The sequence below is a fragment of the Asparagus officinalis genome, chromosome 2, assembly GCF_001876935.1.
Source record: "Asparagus officinalis chromosome 2, Aspof.V1, whole genome shotgun sequence".
NCBI lineage: Eukaryota > Viridiplantae > Streptophyta > Magnoliopsida > Asparagales > Asparagaceae > Asparagus > Asparagus officinalis.
Genome location: NC_033795.1, coordinates 46,531,196 through 46,550,278, shown reverse-complemented (window position 1 = coordinate 46,550,278; position 19,083 = coordinate 46,531,196). Strand labels below are relative to the sequence as shown.

General features: G+C 32.1%; 1 protein-coding gene across 2 annotated transcripts; it reads left to right on the top strand.

Moving 5' to 3' along the window:
* LOC109831059 (nudix hydrolase 12, mitochondrial-like) lies at positions 6,359–9,172 on the top strand. 2 transcript variants are annotated; one of them, XM_020398396.1, is made up of 6 exons: positions 6,359–6,785; positions 6,878–6,976; positions 7,099–7,201; positions 7,334–7,417; positions 8,255–8,407; positions 8,583–9,172. In XM_020398396.1, the coding sequence occupies exons 2-6, from the start codon at positions 6,903–6,905 to the stop codon at positions 8,841–8,843; spliced, it is 675 nt and encodes a 224-aa protein (XP_020253985.1). In that variant the 5' UTR covers positions 6,359–6,785; positions 6,878–6,902; the 3' UTR covers positions 8,844–9,172. The 2 variants fall into 2 exon arrangements, with proteins under 2 accessions (XP_020253985.1, XP_020253986.1); XM_020398397.1 differs by having other exon boundaries at positions 6,360–6,785; positions 8,258–8,407.

Sequence of the window (19,083 nt, the reverse complement as noted above, 5' to 3'; positions counted from 1 at the left end):
ATATATAATACTATATATATATAATTGGAATATATGGAGAAACTTGGTACCAAGTTTTCCATATCTCTCTCTCTCTCTCTCTCTATATATATATATAATAGTAATATATATAATTATATATATATATGTATTAATATATATGATATATATAATATATATACTATAGAGAGAAGAGAGAGAGAGAGAGAGAAATATGAGTATGCTTGGTACGCAAGCGCACAAAAGTTTGTGCTGGTAGTTGAGGTGTCACATTTCCTCGCACTCATCAAATGTAGGACACACTTCACATGGGTAATGAGTGATGGAGGAGTGACAATGCAGCTACGCAAAGGCACAATTTATGCTTGGTGCCAAGCATACCCATAATTCTTATATATATAATAAAATATATATATATATATATATTATATTTATATATATATAGTATATGACATAGGAATCATCTCTCTGCTCTCTCTCTTCTAATATATATATATATATATATATATATATAATATATATTATATTATATATCTATACACGATCATGTAGTATGACACAATGCACAAGCATCTACAGTATGTAATGTACAAAATATGCATATGTTTGTCCCTTTTGCTCGGCTATAGTGTGAAGAAATTTATGTATTAATTTTAAAAATGAGGGAAGAAATGATAGTGATTATTTGGTGGCGTGATCAAGTTGAAAAATTGGAAGATGAGACATTTCAGTTGGACATAGTGATCGTGCATGTGCTGGCTATTATATATGGAAAAATAGAAATAAAGTTAAGCATTGGGATTAGGCGATTGGCGGAAAGAGCTAGTACGTGTTGTGTGATAGTATATTCATGACTTTAATAATACAAAGGACGTACACATTATGGTTAAAGGTCGTTTATACCTAGGGAATGGAGGTTGCCTTCATCTGGTGTGCTGAAAATAAACTTTAATGAGGTAGTATTTACAGATCAAGGTGCAATTGGAGTCGGGTTAGCAGCTCGTGACCATCGGGGCGGTTGTATGTAGTTCTATGCAAGTTAATTCACTTACCTAATTGTGATTAACGTGCAGAGTATGAAGAAGAATGGGATGCGATCCTTTTTGCGATGGATTTTGGGTCGGGATGGTGATTTTTGTAGAAGAAGCTGAGGAAGTGGTCATCGATATTCAGCAATAAGGGAACCTCTTTTCGCTTTATGGCCATCTTGTGGAGGATGTGCATTGGCAATGCTAGTGACAATCGAGATGGAAATTTGTTCGATCAACCTAAAACAATGATAAAAATCTGCAATTATTTTTGGTGTGAAGAGAACGTAACCAAAAAAAATTTGTTTTCTATCAAAAAATTTCTTCTACCATTTTTTTTCTTTTTTATTTTTTTCTTTGTTCTTTTTTTCACATATTTTCTTTTTTTATTTCATTTTCTTCAAAAAACAAGAAATTCTGAAGGGAGAGAGCAACAAATTAATTTTTCTTTTTTGAGAAAAAGAGTAAAAATGTAGAATAAAAGATTTAAGATGAAAGCTCAAACTCTACATAAAATCCTACCTTATTGCTGAAAATTCTACCCTAAATTTCAATGACGTCTAAAATAATAAATTCTATAATATGGTTAAATTCTATACACTCTAAGGCTTTCAATAATTTCTACAACATTTGAAAGCATGTATGTTTCTTGTGTTTCTGGTATTTGCTAGTCTCAAATTTAAACTTTTGGCTCCCTATGATTGAAGTTTTATCCTAACACAATCAACTCTTCTTTAAAAAGCTTCGGAAACTCATGATTGATGATCGATGAATGATAATTAAGCTGATTACTCCATATTTTCTATGAACCTAAACTCATTAGCAAAAAGTTTTTCAAAGTCAAGACCAGAGAAACTTGTTTCTGACTCCATGAAAACTAGCTCTGATTTAAGTTCTTTTGGTTTCTTGAGTTCATCGACAAAGATCTCCTCAAAACTTATATCTGACTCACTCTTTTTTTTAGGATAACACGCCTTGAAAAATAGATAGATTACGATTAGCCATTTCTTTGGTTCTAAAAATTGGTTCAACAAAAATTAATCAATTGGTATTATCCTTATTTCAAACTTGCATATATCAAAATAATTTTTTTGGAATATTTTCTTTTTTTAACAAAAAAAATTAAGAAAAAATCTAAGAAAATAAAAGTTAATAATTTTTTGGAAAAACTAAAAGACCTAAAAATTAGTGAGAGCAAAGAGAAAGGATAATAAAAAAATCTAATTAAACGAATCAAAAGTAACCACTTTGAAAAGATTAAAGTTTGCTCAATCAGTTAGCTAGGTGAGGATAATACTAGAGGGAGGCCAAAGACCAATTGAATATCTTTTTCCTTGTGGAGTACTTTACGCAACCCCTAAACCTTGCCTTAGACACCAATGGATTTAAATAAATTTAAATTGGTTCACTAAAGGATTTATTGTTCCCTAATAAGCTCGAGTTCTTAGGGGCCCACTTCTAATGAGTTTTGAAAGGTTTGGGTTTGTGTAGTGAGGAACTAGTGATTTATCGGCTAAAAAAGAGTGATATAATCCCTCACCTCATCTTAATTATGGGTTTTGTCCTGAAGAGTATTTTTAAGTGAGTGCTCCAATCAAAATGCCCAAATCACTTTGATAAATTCTTACTAATTATATGCAATGAAATCCTAGAAATTAAAAATAACTACAAAATGATGCAAAAAGAAATTTTTTTAACTAGGTTTAACAATCAACTAAATGTGAGAAAAAGAGCTCTTATTTAAAATTGTTATCTTGTTAGTAGCTGCTCAAGTGCAGGTGGATATTATTAGTGTCGACAAGAGAATTTTTTTTTTTTTTTTTTAAGATCCTAATTGTCTCTAATTGTGGGAAATAAAACTAGAGGGTGGAATTGAAAATACTAGAAAGAAGACATACCTTTTTAAGCAAATCTCCAATCTTCAATCTTCTAGTCAATCCTTCACACTTAAACACACAAATTAAAGAACTAAAATAGCATGGTTACAAGCACATTCCCTAGCAACGATGCTAAAAACTTGATATATATATTCTGAATATTGTGTCAATATTGTAAGTGCACAATCAAATTATAGTATAGTACAATGTTGATCCCACGAGGAAGATGTGTAGAAAAATTCTAACATGAATCGTAGAGTTGTATGAACAAAGAGGAGTGACAATGAAGAGGTACAAGGAGAGTGTGATTATTTACAAATAAAAGCATACTAGAAAAGAGGGAAGAAAGTGAGCAACAATAAAGGCAAATGAGAACAAAGAAAGGGGGGAAATAAAGAAAATAGAAAATAACAAAGCCAAGAAGATAAGAAAATAATCAAAAAAAGCAAAATCAAAACAAGTAAGATGGAAAATTTTAAGTAGATAAATTATGAATATAGAATTGAATTCATTAATTAGTTTTATTTAGGATTTATAAACCACTCTCTTTTTTATCACAGTTTGCTTTAGATTTATTAAACATAGATTATCAAATCACTTAAGAAAAGCATAACTTATTAAATTATTATCCAAATAAAACTACCATTCATAAAAAGAATAACAATTAGATAGTAAATCTAGAATTCATAAGCATAACCTTTCAAACCACTTAAATATAAGTATAGATTATCAAATTCTTCTCCTATCAATTAGTTCTATAGTTGACTACCCTAACAATAATCATTTTGAACACAAGAGAACAATCCAAAAATTATACAATTCTAGAGTTTCTACAACTTTTGGTTATACATTTTGAAAAATAAAAAATAAGAAAATAGAATTAGGCTAGAAATCATAAAAGAAATGAAATAAAAATAAAAACTAACTATAAAAATAACAACAAGAATAAGAAAATAAAGATCTAAACTATGAACATAAAGAAGAATTAAAAGAGCATAAAAGTAAATCTATACTACAAAAAATACAAGAAAGTAAATTCTACAAAGCATAAAAATGAACAAAATAAAAAAAAAGCATGAAAGTTAATTTTAGCTATAAGATATAAAATAAATTTATTCTACCAACACAAAAATAAAGAGAAAATAAAATCATAAAACATGAATTTTAAGAACAAAAAAATAAAAGAGAAAAATAAAAAGTTATCTTGTAAGGGGTTGGCCCCTTTAAAGTAGAATCTTCATCTTCGTCAATAAAGAAAAAAAAAATATTAAAAAAGGAATTTTTTTATTTATTACAAACTTAAAAAGTTTATAAGTTGAAAGACTTAATTAAAAGTCCTTCACTCCAAAAAGTTGTTTACAAAATTTTTCACACTCCAACCCCTCACCCTTTACTCCTATTTATAAACTATAAAAGCTTATAAGAACCATTGGATTTGGCTTGGGCTCCAAGTATTAAATTTTAGCCATAAATCTGATTTTGTTGGGAACTATTCGGTTGGCCAATCTGTTGGTTGACCGATTGGCCAATAGATTAGTAGACCGATTGGTTTATAACAAAATTATAAATTTTATTGACTTGTTAACCCGATCTCTTTTTGGTTCCTTAGGCTTTTGTAGGCTTCCTCTTGGCTTGGCATTGAGGTTCAATATATGGTAGAAAAATAAGGAAATTTGGTTCTTTAAGTCTCTTATTCATTAGCTCTTCATAAACCTATGAATTAAGATCAAACATGTTACTAGTTATATATTTATTCAAATAAAATAAATAATGAGGGTATAAAAACATAAAAAAATGTGATAATTATAAATGCAAGTATAGGACATATACGAGGTAAAACATATGAAAATCAGCTCAAAAACTAATTTCATCATCACAACCATCGATGGTAGCATTTGACCATCGATGGTGGATGGTGACCATCAATGGCTCAAGGCTCCATCAATGGTGTGAAAGTCCAAAGATATCAAAATCATCGATGATGCTCATCAACTATCTATGGTCTCTTGATACTATTGATGGTCGAGAGGCACTATCGATGGTGGAGCCATCTGATGCATAATTTAATGATTTAATCGCTACTGTTTACCATTTATATTATCTACAAAATCTACCACATTCCGCATATCTCTTTCCTAACCTAACTGTGAAAGAAAAACTTAGAGAGAGAGAGAGAGAAATAATTCTAGGGTTTTAATTTTGAGATATTAAAAATATATTTTGATTCCTTGGAGCCCCGTCAAACTCTAACTTGTCACACACAACATCTTCATATTATTTCTTAGTGAGGAGAGTTGCCCTCATATTGATCTTTACCGTCGTTCTTCATCAAGCTTCGCTTGTATCCTTCAAATGACTGTCTGTTTTATCAAAAGCTATAAGATCATTTTTATTTCTAAACTTAATTGATATTTGATTTGTATTTCTTTGAACTTCTTTTACGGTGTACTCAAGCCGATTAAATTAAGGGTTGGGACTAGCAAGGGCTAAGTTCACTCAATGCAAAGAGTTAGATTAGATGACCAGTTTGGAAGAAACTTGGGTTTCAGTCTTGTAAGCCTACTAAATCGGCTTTGTTATTCAGGTAAACTCTTTTCATAGCAATGAAGCCCCTTTGTAAGAAGGAAGAGTGGACATAAGATTGTCTATCCAAACCACTATAAAATCTCGTGTGTTCTTGGTTAGTTGCTCTTAGTGATTGTTATAGTCCTTTATATTGTTTATCACTTTTATTTGCTATACTCCACTGCATATTTTGCGTTTTGTTGAAAAATAGTATCAAACCTATTCAACATCCCCACCCCTCTAGGCTTGTATCTCAGATCCAAAAATGCAGGCCCCAACATTGTTACATTGCATAGTAATGAAGAGAATTCTATGTTAGCTAAAAGGGACTATATCACATAGAATTCTTATTCGGCGATGTCTCTTGTTTCATTTGAAAGCCTACTCAGATGCAGATTGGGCATGTTGCCCAGACGATTGTCATTCTCAAGGAGCTTTTTGCATTTACTTAGGTTTGAATTTGATTTTGTGGAGCTCTTAGAAATAGAGCACGATCTCTCTTTCAAGCACCAAATAGGAGTTTAGTGTAATTTCTAAAGTTCATAAGGTCTATTTACTACAAAATGTTGAAAGTTCATGAAGCTTTACTATAATTTACCTTATTTAATATTATAATTCTTAGTTCAAATAATAGTATTAAAATAAGTATACTATTTATATACTTTAAAATATCTATCTAATTTAATTTTTTAATTATGCTCTTAAGTAAATTACCAATATTGTCATCGTGTCATTTTCCTTCATAAGAAAACAAAACAAAATAGAAAAATCAATAACAGAACTAAATATTATTTTTTTAGATATAGATAACGGAAACAAATATAAATATCATGCATGATTACACTACAAGTATATAATTCTCCTCCATCATTGTCAGCACCTCTACTTCCTTCTTAAACTAATAAGATGCCCAACAAAACCATCAAATTTTTTATACGAAGTTGATTTAGTCTCGCGGGAAAATTTTCCATCTCTCTCTCTCTCTCTCTCGCCTCTCCTTAAGAGCTCTCTCTCTCTCTCTCTCTCTCTCTCTCTCTCTCTCTCTTATCTGTTTAAAGGGAACCAGAGAGTGTCGCTTCTGTGGATCTCAATCGCACATCTCTGGTTGTTGGCTACATAATCTTAGTCTTTCTCTTCTCTTCTAAATTCTCAAAAGAGTTATTATTGGAGCTATCTTCGTTCTTTATTGCTTAAATTTCAATAAAAAAATAAAATTGTGAGCTCTGGTTGACCCAAAAAGCCATTTAAATTCAATTGGATGGTTAATAAGAGAAACCCATTTGTGCTCAACTTAGATTTTGAGATTTGAAGAGCAGAGTGCTTTGTACTAGTTAAGGTGAATTGAAACTCTGCATCTATTTCCTTATTTACTTATGCTTTTATTTTGTGTGATATTTCTTGCTGACATCTTCAATTTTATTTGTTTAGATTTGAGCGTTTTGTGATTATTATCATGTCATCAGCCATATTAGCTAGAGTTGGACGACATAAACAGTTGTATGAAAATGGGTTTCGACTTGTTGCAGGGTATGGTATTCTCTCAAAATCTACTAAAATATATGTTTGCTATAATTAATTAGATTTTTATTTAAATCATAATTTAGAAATTAAATTTTGATTATTTGTCTAATTAATCAATTTCTCAACAGATGCATACCTTATAGGCTAAAGCCAGAAGGAACAGATTTGATATATAGACTGGAAGTACTCATGATTTCTACTCCTAAAAGACATGATCTTGTTTTCCCAAAGGTGTGGAATTGGTTTACTCTCTTAGTTAGTCTCAAACAATTACATAATTCTTGCGCATATATATATATTTTTAAAATTGTGTACTAAACAACTAATTAAATTGTGTACTAAACAAGTAAAATTTGTAACCAGGGAGGATGGGAGAACGATGAGACTGTGTGTGAAGCTGCAATTAGAGAAGCTCTTGAGGAAGCAGGAGTTGAGGGAATTCTTAATGTAGGTTCATACATTTTTTTTTCCATTTTTGATTTTTCTTGAATTTATGTCCACAGTAATTTCTCGTCTGACATATGGGTGGCAAGTGTTTTATTGTTAATATTATTTTGTAGTTTCTCTACTCTTTTATTTACTTTTTTTTATTATTTCTTTTTTAATATTTGCTTTTGTTCGTTCACACGGGGACTGCTTGGACTATCTTTTCCAGGATATTAATATCTTTTTCAGACTGTGATCCTGTTCATACCCTCCTACAGAAACAATTGTTTTTCATTTATGTGAATTTTAAAAAACTTGGAGACATTTGTCTTGTAGCTGCAAACAGTTCATTAAACTCTCACCGATGTTCTCAAAAAGAGGAAATTCTTTAATGTTTAAACCAAATAGAAGGAAGAAGATTGGCATATGTACTTGAGTATATTTGACTTCTTATTTTTGCAGATTTACTATGATTTAAGGATATTGTTGTCCATCTATGGAAGAAATTTCTTTTGATTATTTATATCCTAAGTGATTACTATATCTCACCAACCCAATTAGAAAAAAATTTAAACGTTGTAATGATAAGACAATCAGTTAAGAGCGCTATATTTTAAAAGGTTTGCAGTCATTTTCATCATCATTGTTATTATTGTTCATCATCATCATAATCATCATCTTCTTCTTCTTCTTATTGACCCCTATAAAAATCAAATTGACAAAAACGTTCACATTATACTGCCGTACTACAATTTTTCCTCTGTTCGAAATGACTCGCTTCTTTCAAAAAAATTCATTAAACGTATAATTCTTATTTTTGAGCAGTCATAATTAAACTTGATAATTCTTATTTTTTAGCAGGAAACCAAACTTGGTGAGTGGACATTTAGAAGCAAAAGTAGACAAAGCAGTAGCAGTAATGAAGGAGCTTGTAAAGGCTACATGTTTGCATTAGAGGTGAAAAAAGAACATGAATTTTGGCCTGAACAATCTACCCACAAGAGAACCTGGGTATATATACCTTACACTACAAAATTTTCAAAAAAAAAAAAAATACATTTAAAATTTCTCTCTAGGCACAACCGCTAAATTATTTTCTCTAGCAATATCGGTAAGTGTTATGGATACATTTAAAACTTTCTTCAAGGTACAATGACTAAATTATTTTCTCTACCGATATATATAGGTAAGCGTTAGGGATGCATCAAGGCTTTGTCGATATCCATGGATGCGCGAGGCTCTTGCTTCCTGTTTAGAACTTTTATCGGAGAGTCATAGTTCTGAAATTGAACGTAGCTCTTCTGCGACTAAAAGGGAGAATGATGTTTCGGAGCCCTCAAGCTACTACAGGAGTAGAGAGAATGATATATCAGAGCCATCTAAGTCTAACTACTACTTTAACGTTAACCCAACTGCGCCTGAGAGGGCAATTGATGCTATATGCTGATGAGTGATGAGTCTCTCTTTGCTAACTATTAGGTGAGATTGAGACTTGGTGTTAATGTGCCATGACATTGTGGAAAGACTACTGAAATTGATGTTCCATCTACTGAAATAATTAATGTTGTGTGAATTCTCAATCACAGCCGTTTGTTTAAGGTGGCATTGGGCAGATTTCCGATCCAATGGCTGTGATTGGGAATTCATATTGTTTTTGGCTCTAGCGACTGTGTTATATGTAATAAGGTGTATTTTCTAGTTGTCCTTCGAGCTTATTTTGTAAACGGTTTTTTTTTTCCAGGAAATCAATGTGTGCATAGTACGTTCGTCTTTTCATCTCTCATTTTTGTACTGTTTGAATAACTTTTTGTTGGATATTGTAAGTGAGTTCTTTATTTAGCCTTTCTTTGGGGCCTGTTTGGTTGCTTTATGTAAAAACGCGTAACAGCTACAGTGACAGGGAAGTGAATGGTCCAGATTTATCTGACAGCTACAGTAAATCGAGCCCATTTCACTGTTTTTTGCTGAGAAAAGCTGAGGGGCTGCCAACTCAGCTACAGTAACCACACTTATTTGAGTAAGCCAAGCAGAGGAGTTGTGTGTGATACTGTAGCACCTGCATCTACAGTATTACACCCTAAAATATTGGCAAACAAACATGCCCTTGAGCTAGCTAGAAAGTAATCAATCCAAATGGTTAAGCCGCTAGATAGTGGTTCTCAGGGATTATTATACTAACCTATGAACTCCAACTGTCTCTCTCTTCATTTGCGGATATATATAAATCCTCTACAAGGGACTATCTGTGCTTGGATTGAAAGAAAGTGAGAGAAAAGAAAATAGAAGGAAAAGGAGAAAGAAAGATAATTCCTTTTGATGTTTGGTTAGGAAGAAAATTCTAAAAGAAAATTTAAAGGAAATAATAATGATTAATGTATTTGGTTCGTGGTTCATATAAATAACATTGAAAATGCAATTAACTTATACTGATGATAATCATGTTATTAAATCTCTATCAAAATTGAGGGATTTATAGCAATTTCAATTATTTGAGGATTAATTTAAAAAAAAAAACTTCAGGCTTGACTATTGCCAGACGTGTCAGCTTTAATGATTTGAGGGCCTAAATTCTAAATATGAAAGATGTTAGGAATTAATTTGGAAACAAAAAAAGATAATTCCATATTAAAACTGTATACCTAGTAAATCTTTTTCTAAAAGGGCCCATATCAAACCACATATGTCCAACAATAAATCCAATTTACTTTTTAGTGGGGCCTATAGGAATATATGTGGCTAACATCTTTTTGAAATTATTGTAGATACTTTTCCTCAGTTTCTTCCATTTTCATTTTCTTTATGAAATTCCTTCTAACCAAACTATAAAAAGTTACTTTCTCACCCATTTTCTTTTCCTTTCTCCCATTTTTTCACCCCAAACCAAATACACCTATATGTCTGCAGGACGCAAACTTGGATGTCATCCATCACATGCGATTAACTTGACTATGATTTGAACCAGCAATCGTGTGTATACAGTAATGACTATTACATCATCATCACAATCTGTTTAAACGTGGAGCAGAGAAAGAGATTGGGTGATTTTTATGTTTCCGGTGGAGAGGGACTATTTCTTATTTTCTGCGTGTTCTGTTTGCAAAGAACCATACTATTTATAGAGACGTCGTTCTTCCAATCATCTCCTCCCCAAATTAGCCTGAAATTAAACCAAATTAATTCACCCATTAATCAGAATAATAACCATTAACAGCCCTGAATAATATCACATTAATTAAGAGCCATTTAATTCTCACTTAATAGGCTATTAATTCCATTGTTTTTCATTTAACACATGAGTTTTGATTGATTTAGTCAACCATACTAACATGATCTCTATTATCTACGAACTAATTAGAGTTTAGTCACTCTTCCAAATCGTTGAGTTTCACAATACATCTTCATTAATGTACCGTTTGGTAAAGGGTTAATTAAGGATTAAGGAGACTTAACCCCTCACTTAACCCGTCAAACACAAAATATCTATACAAGGATTAAAGTGTGTTAACCCTCTATAATTTGCCAAACATAAAAAATATAGAAGGGTTAAGCTAACCCCTCTAGAGAGATTAAAATCAGTTAACCCATCAAAATGAGGGATTTACTAATACTCCTATTTAGAATGATTAAGAGTTAATCATTCTAATTATAAAGAAAATAGTCAAAATCATTATTATTCTCAAACATTAAAACTGATCACAATGGCTAAAATAAAACTTATTTAACAAGTTAATAATTTAGTCATTTAGATTATCGAATGGGCTAAGTACATTAATTAATCAGTTTATTTAACCTCTCTTCCTTAAACCTTTGCCAAACGAGAGCTCAGATTATCGAATGAACTAAGTACATTAATCCTTCTATTTAACCCATATTCCTTAACCATTTGCCAAACGGGGGCTAAGGGCTCAATATCAACTCTAACAGTAGTATCTTGGGGAGGTTGAAAAACTAAACTGACCTAAAGTCCATGCTGTTAAGTAATGACATCACTTCTATTTAATAAGATCATTAATTTGTTTCTAATTTTATCTGTATGACATTATACTAAAAAATGAATATAAAACAATATTCTCGTTCATATGTGAGCATATTTCAAGCATATACGGAAAACTGTAATAAGGGTAGAAAATCTGGGGTATCACTCGTCATCCATGGGTAAACTTGAATTTTGATCTGAATTGACATTCACAATATCACATTATATGCAAACATTCACAATATCCACAATGCTTTTAAGACTTGTTTGATATGAGGTTAAAAAAAAACAGGGTTAAATTTTAACTTGGTAATTATTACCCTAGAAAATTTAAATGATATAAATTTTTAATGAGAATAAAACTTAACCTCAGATGGATCTTTCCACTCTCAACCCAAAATTTTTAAAAAAATTTACAAAAACACCCTCATAATTCATAACATACAAATAACACTAAAATTTCAAACCTTAGAAATAGCCCCCCAAAAAATTTAGAATTTGCAGAAAATACTTTAAAAATTATAAAAAATACTTGAAAATTAAAAATTTATGAAAATACTTAACTTTCAAAATTTCCAAAAAACTTCCTAGAACTTTAAGTCAAAAAACAGCCTAAAAATATAAAACTTGTAGAAAATCTTCAAGCCTGCATATAGTAAATTAAAAATTAGGATTACAAATAGCCCCTCAAAAATTTTGGAATTTTCCTAAAACTTTAAAAAGTTAGAAAAAGTACCTTGTAAGTTCAAAATTTACAAAAAAAACCAAGCGAGTTTCAAACCTACAGCCACTATTTTCAAAATATAGGAATTACAAATAGCCCTCTAATAAATTTTGACTTTGCAAAGAGCAACCTAAAAGTTTAAAAAATTATTAAAACCACCACAAAATTTGAAATTACAAGAAAATACTTCTCTGTAATTTTTTATATTTTAGGTTGTTTCTTTTAAATGTCAAATTTTTAAGGTGTTTTTTTTTGCATTTTTGAGAGTATTAAGGGTTTTTTTGCAAATTCCAAAATTTTCAAGCAGCTATTTGTTATCCTAGATTTTCAATTAACTATTTCTAGGTTAAAACATTTCAAGGAGTTTCTAGAAAAATTTTAGGGTGCTTTTTGCAACATTTGAAATGTTTAGGGTGATTTTTGCAAATCAAAAATTCACATGGGGCTATTTGTAATTCTTGGTTTTTTTGGTGCACTGCTCTCGGTTCCATGTTTTTAGGCTCTTTTTGCAAATTTTGAATTTTTGAGGCCATTTTTTTGTAAATTTTAAAATTTTTAGGGGTTTTATGCAAATCCCAAACTTTTTAGGGGGCTATTTTCAATTTCAAAATTTTCAGTGTACTATTTGTTGATTTGAAATATTTACATATTTTTTATGAATTTTGAATTTTTGAGGGTGTTTAGTGAAGTCTAAAAATTTACGGTGTTTTTTACAAATTTTAAAATTTTAGGGGACTGTTTACCGATCTTAGATTTTCAATGTTCTATTTTAGATTAGAAAATTTCAAGCTTTTTCTGTAAACTTTAAATTTTTGGGGTGTTTTTGCTAAAAATTTAAAAGTTGTAGGTGCTTTTTACAAATTTAAAAATTATTAGGGTGTTGTTTGTACGTCTTAATTTTCAGTTTAATATGTTTGGAATTTTTAGTTTTTTGTAACTTTATAATTTGTATGGTGTTTTTTGTAAGTTTTTAAAATTTTAGAATGTTTTCTACAAATACCAAAACTTTTAAGGTTGTTTGTATTTCCCTGATCTTCATTATAATGTTTTAGACTTGAAATTTGTTGTTTGTTTTTTAATTTAATTTTTGATGGTGCTTTTTTTAATTTTAGGTATTTCCGATAAATTTAAAAAATTTTAGGGCACTTCTTGTCTGGTTTGAATTTTCAGTGTTATTTGTATGCCTTGAATTTTTAGGATGTTTACAATTTTTGAAATTTCTAAGATTTTTTTTTTGTAGTTTTGGAAATGTTGGTAGTTGTTTGTAATTTTCTATTTTGCAAGGGGATGTTCTAATTTTTTTAGCCTTTTTGGTAAGTTTTAAAACTTTTTTGGGGATATGTATAATTGCACATGATTAAATAATTCAAGCCTGAATTTTTTCACATTGTATTCTACCCCTTCACTTCATTAAAGTTTATTCTCATATGTGGTTAAACCTTTAATCTTAGTGAAATTTTAATATGATAACAAATATAGTTAAAGTTAAGAAAATTTTTACCAAGATGAACTTTAACCCCTTTATCCTTGTATCAAACAAGCTCTTAACGTTTACTTGACACGTTAAGTTGAGTGAAGATTCGCCTTATGCGGGACCAAAAAACCTTAATAGTTTCTCCTGAAACGGCACAATATAGAATTCCAATAGCTTAGGCATATACTATCTTTTCTTCAATTTCATATAAATACAAGTCTCAGTCCCTCTCCTGGAATAATGGTTGTAATAATGATAAAAGTCAAAGTCTTACATCTTTATTTTTTAGCTACCAACTGATATCTCACACCAGCAAAGAATTATTGACGGCATAGAAATTATTTATTAAGTCAAGATTTGATTAGGGCACTCTAACAGAAGCATATCTAACATTTTGAGACAATTTTAATGTTGAGATTCTATTGTAACCACTTACTTTCTTCAGAAATACAGCCTAATTAAGTACATATGTCTACACTCGATTAAATTAAAGAATAGTCTATGGTTCCTGCATCACTGTTCAGGAACACAAGCATGTGATTTGATTCTGTACTAAACAAAATAATCAATGTACTGTTCATTTAGGGCTAAAATATCATATTGTCATTTTAAATGGACTCTAAATTACAATAGAGTATTTTAAACAGCTCCAACTACAAAAAGACCTTATAATTGTTAAAAAGAGACAACAAGATCTATATTTTCATCGGAAATCATTTACTCCGGCTAAGTCCCCTCACGTGTTCGTTGCATGATTATTTAGTTGTTGATGTGGGCTGAGTTGGACAATTATTAATGACATGGCTTATGTTAAGACGGGAGAAATAACTAACCTTAAAAATCTCTTTGACCAAAAAAATGCTAAGATTCCCCCATTTTTTTAAAAAACTGGAACATGAGAGGGAGAGAGGAGCAGTTATAGAGGAATTTAGAAAGGAATCTTCAGGTGAGAAGGGAGAATCTTGGAGTGAGGACATCCGGAGTACGCCGTCGAAGTCGAAGTGGAACGAATGTTAGATTCCTCTCAGATTTTTGAGTTTTCTGCTAGCATGGGTTTTGATTTGGAGATAGATGGTTACATAGTGATTATCCTTAGATAATGGAATATGTAGCCCTTATTTGGGTCATTCTATTTTTGTAAATTGGTTAAAAGTTGTTGGATTTGGTTGCATGTTGACTGTAATTGATATTTTTTACTGTATTTCCTTAAATTATGCAAATGTCTATGAATGTCATGATTAGAATTAGACATAGGGGCAATTTCGATTTGATCCAGGAGTGGAGTATGTTGGTGGGATATTTCATGTTGAATTTTGTGATGCACATGACATTTCAATGAATATTTGAAAGATATGGTAGAACAGTGTGGTTATAAGAATGCGAGTTCTTTGTATTATGATAAACCTAGGGCAGGGTTGGAAAGTGGGAGTTTGAAGACTCTAATTTCAGACTTAGACCTTGGAGAACTGATTGAAATTACACTTAGGCATAGAGTGATTGAGATATATGCAAATCATAGTATATTGGTATACTAGTAGAAGTTGATATCCCCCTGCAAGCACTCCTGAAGATAGTGTTCAACCATTAACTGAAGCTCAAAATATAGGAGTAGTTAGCTGTGACGCCCCAGGGTTCACACAAGGCTGCAGTCCTAGGTGAAACCCGGATTGTCAAACTTGCCAAGTATCAAACACCATGCTACGACATGTTTCACCATCACAATCACTATCTCTCTAGTGGAAACAATAAATAGATGAAAGTATATATAGACAGGTAAATAATCAAAATCGAACAACACTGAAAATATACACAGAAGAAACATAAGAAGTATTAATAATGAGCCCAACTAGAATGAGGTAGATATATCTCTGAGTCTGAACTGAATCTCAAATACAACGAATCAAATAAACAAAGTCTCACAAGAGTTCTCAACTCTAAAATAAAATACCAATCTAGAGTCTAAAAATAATCAACTACATGTGGAGTTTACATGTGGAGTTCTGCAATAACTATAAAATATAATAAATAGCTAAACGGACAACTAAGATGTCCCATCAACCTGCGACTCTCCGTGTGCCAGACTCGCTGCCTGAAAGAGGGGAAAACAACGAGCGTCAATGCGCTAGCGAGATCATCACTACCTCTCCCCAGGGGAAGGGGTAGAAGTATATAAGAAAATAGAATCAGTACATACATATATCCAATCATTCATATAGCTCTTTATGAATGAAAAACAAATAGTCAAGGAACATACTCTAATCTCCAATATAAAGAATAAATATCTCATCTCGAAGTACATCCGAGTAGCCTGCTCTAATATAAGAGGATGCCAACCAAACCAAAATGAAATATAACTACAGTCCATAACGGGTGTGCCAAAATCTCAAAGTAAATACCCTACTCACGGGTAGTTTATCATGGAAGTAAAACTTATAACTGATCAAATATCTATGTGTGCATCATCTTGTACTATAGCGATACTCTTGTAATGCTCTTACTCAATCGCTCTGCGGCAATAGGATTTCTTATCTCCCTATTCCGGATACTGTTGGGTCACAATGCTATAATTGTGCAATAAAAATTAAGACAAACAAAACACAATATCCAAAAGCAATCAAAATAGAGGAGATAGAGTTAGGAATTGTTATCCTGTGACGCACGATGTGTTAACGAGGTTCGGTCCACTGACCTACGTCCCCGCTCCCCACTCTCGAGGAGAAATCCACTACACAACCCGGTTTGGAAGCCGAAACTTCTTCTACACAGCGATCCCCTCACGATCTCACACTACACAACTGATCTCACTAGATCACACTCCCACACAATTGATCTACACAAGATCAAGCTCTCAAAATAGTAGAAATGGTGTAAGAATCCTCTCTTTACAATGTCCCTATGGCAAAGAGAAGATAACATTGAAGCTGGGATGTGAAACACAAAAACTCAGAAGAAACTGGTTTGAAAATGAAGCTCTGTAAAAACGTTCTCTGAAAGATTTTTAAAGATCTAGGACACAGAGGAAGAAGAAGAAGATACGTTTAAATAAAAAACACAGCTGTTTGAAACCCATACCCAATCCCCCAAAATCTGGAAACAAAAGAGCGCTGAGATCATGTGAAATTGGCGCTGAAAAACTGTACCATATTACCTTTTAAAACAATCGGCGGTCGACCGTGACTTTTTCGCGGTCGACCGCGAGGCAGTTCAGAAACTTACCAAAAGTCCAGAGACTTTCGCGGTCGACCGTGGCGGTCGACCGTGGGAAATTTTTAGCTCACGGTCGATCACGGCGGTCGACCGTGAAAGTTTCTGTTGCCCACTGACGAGTGAGCTCAGGCGCGGTCGACCATGGCGGTCGACCGCAATCTGATATACTCAAAACCTGAGTTTTGACCCACTTAAAAATATTTGTAAAATATTCATTTGACCTCTGAAAATTGTGAAACTTTGTAAAATGTTTTTAATACTAAAAACAAATTGTTTGGAAAAGTAATTTTGTAAATAGGTCCTCATACTTGTGAAAAATAGTATTTTGTGAAATCCATTCAAAACTATAAGCATGAAAACGTGTGTGTTGATATCCCAATAGCTTCAGATGAAATCTAAACTATTTGCCTACATGCTAGCACTAGAGAGAAAATAAAAACTAGCTAATATCCTCATGAGAATACAATTCTTGAGTCTTGATATAGCTTGAGTTGGATGAAGCTTTTAATTGAATTTGGTGTTATTGAGATAACGTTACTTCATCACTATACCTCCTCCTCCTTTGGATATCATCATTGTAGCGCATATTCCATCCAATCCTCCATTATATGGCACTAACATGCTTGATATATGAATTCACTATATTTGTACTCAATAAGCCATTAGTACCGATAATGGTGGTTGTAAAACATTATCAAAACATAAGGGCTAACAATCTCCCCCTTTTTGATGATGACAACCAACTATTATATAAGAGCAAAAATAAATATAGCTTATAGATAGGTGCTCCCCCTATCTATGAGCTCCCCCTAAGTATGTGCAACAAATGAGGAGATTTCTCTTCCCCTTTGTCACCATCAAAAATGAGGAAAGAGAAATGCATGCAAAATAGACTAAACAAGCAAGCAAATAGAACTTTCACATATTGCATAAGCCCAAGCCATTTCTTATGCGATAAAAATCATCCTCACCAAGAGTCTTAGTAAATATATCCGCTAATTGAGATTTTGTGTCAACAAACACTAGGGATACATCTTGTCTCTCTACATGATCGCATAAGAAATAATGGCGCACATCAATATGCTTGGTTCTAGAGTGCAAAACCGAATTTTTGAAAATATTTATAGCACTCGTGTTATCACAAAAGATTTTTACATTTTGAAAATTCAAATCATAGTCAACCAAGCTTTATTTCATCCACAAAACTTGGGCACAACATAAGCCGACGGCAATGTATTCCGCTTCCGTAGTGGACAATGCAACACAATTTTGTTTCTTGGAAGCCCAAGAAACAAGTGAATTTCCTAAGAATTGGCATGTTCCACTCGTACTCTTGCAATCTACCTTACATTCGACAAACTCGGTATCACAAAAACCATATAAATCAAAAGAGGTGCTCTTTGGATAAAATAAACCAAGATTAAAAGTTCCATTAACATACTTAATGATCCTTTTAACCGCAATTAAATGAGATGTTTTAGGAGAAGCTTGAAAACGTGCACATGCACACACACTAAACATGATATCGGGTCTACTAGCGGTGAGATAAAGAAGACTACCTATCATACCTCGGTATAGTTTTTGGTCCACATCTTCACCACTTTCATCCGCATCAAGCTTGACACTTCTACTCATGGGAGTAGGCGCATGCTTAGAGTTCTTCAAATTGAATTTCTTCACCAATTCCTTAGCATACTTGCTTTGAGAAATGAATATCCCATCCTTAGTTTGCTTGACTTGGAGCCTGAGAAAGAATGTAAGCTCTCCCATCATACTCATCTAAAAGTGATCTTGCATTACTTTAGAAAATTCACATGATCTATGAAACCGGGGGGTTGCTCAACATATACTTTCTCTTCTATAAAACCATTTAAAAAGGCAATTTTAACATCCATTTGAAACAATTTGAAAATTTTAAAGCTAGTAAATGCCAAAAACATCCTAATAGACTCCAACATTGCAACCGATGCAAAGGTTTCGTCATAGTCTATGCCCTCCTCTTGATTGTATCCTTGGGCAACCAAACGAGCTTTATTTCTAGTAACAATGCCATGTTCATCAAGTTTGTTTCTAAAAACCCATTTTGTTCCAATTACACTAGCATTGTTAGGTCTAGGAACTAGTTTCCAAACATCATTTCTTTTAAAATTGTTTAGTTCCTCATACATAGCTAAAACCCAAAATTCATCATATAAAGCATGATTAATCTTTTTAGGCACTAGTTGATATAAGAAAGCAACATTACCACACTCACTCAAAGCTTTTGAACGAGTAACAACTCCTTGTGAAGGGCTCCCAATTATTTG